Consider the following 3,075-nt stretch of genomic DNA (forward strand, 5'->3'; position numbering starts at 1 on the left):
GAGCGCGCGCCGCTGTCTCCCGGCCGCCGCCGGGTTCGTGCGGCGCGCCGACTCACCGAGTCGCCAGCCGAGTCCGCGTCTACACCCCCATCCGACCCGATTGGTAAAAGTCGCCCCGCGCGCGGCCTCCCCCGCCCCTCCCCTCCCCCGGCCCAGCGCACTCGCCGCCCCGCAGACAAATCACCGGGTGACAAATCGCTCTCAGATGCAAATACCTCGCCGGTGATTCAGCGCCGCGGCCCGCGACGCGGGGAGGGGTCTCGCGGGCCCCCTCCCCCTGCCTGGACGCCCCCTCGGCCCCCGCGCTCGGTCCACGACGCGCGCCCAGCCCAGGGGCGTTGGGGGAGTGTGGAGTGAAAATTTCAGGTCGCGGCCCCTTTAAAGGATAATAAATAATTAAAGGGAAGGGGAACAGCCACGCGAGAAGCCCCGCCCCCCCTACCTAGGGACGGTGGACAAAGTGCATGCCGCGGCCCGGAGCGCACAGGGCGTCGTGGGCGCGGGCGAGGCTGGGAGCGCTTCAGGGGTAGCTGGAGGGGGACCGGGCCGGACCTCCACCCCGAAGGCTGGAGGACTGGAGCCCGGGCAGCGGCCCCTCCGCCTGTCACCGAGCATCTAGATGGGCGCGCAGGGCTCGGAGTTTCACTCCTGTCCCTTGGGCGCTGAGCCTCACCCTCGCGGGCTCAGCCTCGCTTTGCCGACCGGCGCGTCTGTAGAACGGGGATTACTGACCTGCGCAAGGCCAGTAAAGGTAAACACCTGGGCTGCTGTGGCGAGGACCGCGAGCCGGGCGGGGGCCTGCCGTGCCGCCGCTCGGAGGGGTCTGGGAGCGGGCGCGGCCGCGGGCGGCGGACCTGGTACCGGCGACAGCGTGCGGATGGGGGCGTGGCCTGCTCGTGGCGGAGCCGAGTGGTGGCGCCGCCCACCTGCGGCTGTCAGCACCTCCGGGGACCGTGACAGCGCGGAGGTCTCAAACTTACTTGCTGCGGAGCGGCAGTAATGGCCAGGCTCCGAGCGCTCGGCGGCCCCCGCGCGCCCCGTGCACCCCCGGTTCCCACGCAGCGGAGCTCTCAGGGTCCCATTTCCCGAGAGCGGGAAAACTGAGGCGCAGGAAGGGGGGAAGGTTGGGACGGGGTGTGGGCTCAGCCCCGCCATCCGAGCCGCAGAGGAGACCCCAAAGGGCTAATCCCAGGGGCTCGGGCTCCAGCCCAGCTGAGGGCCGAGTGCAAGCGTTAGGGGCAGGTAGGGTGGGGGTACCCAGAGGGCCCCCTTTCTCGCGGGTTCCCATGGTGGGACTCAGATTCCTGGTTTTGAGTGTTGGCCCCCACTTCCCTGTGCCACGCTGCGCTGCCACCTTCTCTGGGTCGACTCCCCACACCACACCTCCAAAGCTGGGGGTATGCTCTTGGGGGAATCCCCAAACCAGAAATGGGTAATGGGGGCGGGCAGGAGGAACTGCCCCTACCTACCCTGCCAGCCCTTGTGGGAACCCAGCCTCCAGCCCCAGGCTGGTGTGGCCTTAAGGCAGGAGGTGGTGGGAGAGGAGGCCTCTACCCTTAGGATATTAGCGGTACCCCCACAAGACCCACCCATAAAGCACAGCACCCATCCCACTTGCCACCCACCTTGTGCAAAGGGAAAAGCAGATCGATCGGGAAGGGTACCGCCTTCAGGGCTGGCCCCAGTTCAATCTCGGCTCCACCAAATACTCATCCCTTGCCCCGCCTGCAGCAGGTGCATGGACCTCTGTGTGCCTCAGTTTCCCACAATGCGAAATGGGTCAATATTTGTTTCGCAGGCTTACAGTTCCCTTGCTTCAAAGGAAAGGGGGCAAGGTGGGGTACTCAGGTAAGAGGGATACTGCCCTTCCCCCATCTACGAGGGGATGCTGTTGTCCCTAAGTGGCTGAAGGCAACTTACCCAGAGGTGCCCAGCCCCTGGGTTGCAGGACTGGCAGCATCTTCAGTAAGGAGCTGCTATTTTTAGCCCAGGCAGGGAGCTGAGAGTGATATAAGCCTTGCTGGCTCCAGGAGAGGTGGCAGTGGGCAGTCGGCCAAGGTTCCAGGTGTGTCCCTGCTAGCCACACCCATCTCACCTCCATGTCTCAACTGGGAAATGGGTTTGGGGACTCCAGCCCTGGAAGGCTTCCTGGCCAGACCATCTTGGGGACCCCCATGGATTTGGACCCCCCCCATAAAAATCAGCTTCTCAGTCAGTTACTCATCTACTCACTCACCACTAAGGGTTGGGGGCTTCTCTTATATTCTTCCAGGTCCCAAACTGTGCATCTCCCACGTTACTCAAACATGTGCCCACTCCAGGCCTTTGCACTAACCATTTGCCCTTCACTGATCATCCTGTGGTCCCACGCCTTCAGATTTAAACTGGGGCCCCAGCTCCACAGATGGCCTGTCCCTGGCCCCCCAATACCTGGTGTGTCTCCGTCACCCAATCCCATCCTGCTTTATTTCCACTGAGATGCTTCAGCTTTGAAATGGCTGTTTATTTAACCTTGGCCTTGCTGCTGGCCGGACCCCAGCCCTGACATTGGGCTGGCACACAGCAGGTGACACATAAATGCTGGGTGAATGAAAAATATTTACAAGTTCCCACCTCCCTCTCTCATCCCCAGGATTTTGGGTATCTGTTTCAAGGTGAATGGTAAATCAGCGATTCACCATCTCTGTCTCCAAAAACTTACCATTTCTATCTTAAAAGGGGGGTCTCTGGACCTTTCCGAAATCCAAAACTCCTGACTACGGTGCTGCTCACACATGGCCCCAACATGACTATTGTCTTGCCCCTGTGAGCCAGGGCCCCCGAAGATATAACTTATTCATTTGTATTGAGATATAGTTAATGAAAGTTATAACTCTGGCTTCTTTATTTAAAATAGGAGAGAGGAATATAACTGCTTAAATTGTATTTGTCTATATCTAAAATGTAATTTTAATATTTTTTCATAGGATCCCACAAACAAGGATCTGGGAAATTTATAATGAGGCTGTTTGGTCCATTTTATAGTGGGGAAACTTTCAGTGGAGGTGTTCAGGTTGGGGTACAGTGAGCCACATC

The 3,075-nt window shown here is 60.0% G+C and overlaps 1 protein-coding gene across 1 annotated transcript in view; it reads left to right on the forward strand.

Annotated features, from left to right (window-relative positions):
- The window catches only part of R3HDM4 (R3H domain containing 4), a 24,733-nt gene that overhangs the window by 1,988 nt on the left and 19,670 nt on the right, over positions 1-3,075 (forward strand). The window contains exon 2 of the mRNA XM_012729434.1: positions 4-103. Within this exon, the coding sequence (XP_012584888.1) occupies positions 4-103 (100 nt within the window). The remainder of the gene's footprint in view (positions 1-3; positions 104-3,075) is intronic.

The sequence above is a fragment of the Condylura cristata genome, unplaced genomic scaffold (genome assembly GCF_000260355.1).
Source record: "Condylura cristata isolate star-nosed mole 26May11 unplaced genomic scaffold, ConCri1.0 scaffold00025, whole genome shotgun sequence".
In the NCBI taxonomy this organism is placed as follows: Eukaryota; Metazoa; Chordata; class Mammalia; order Eulipotyphla; family Talpidae; genus Condylura; species Condylura cristata.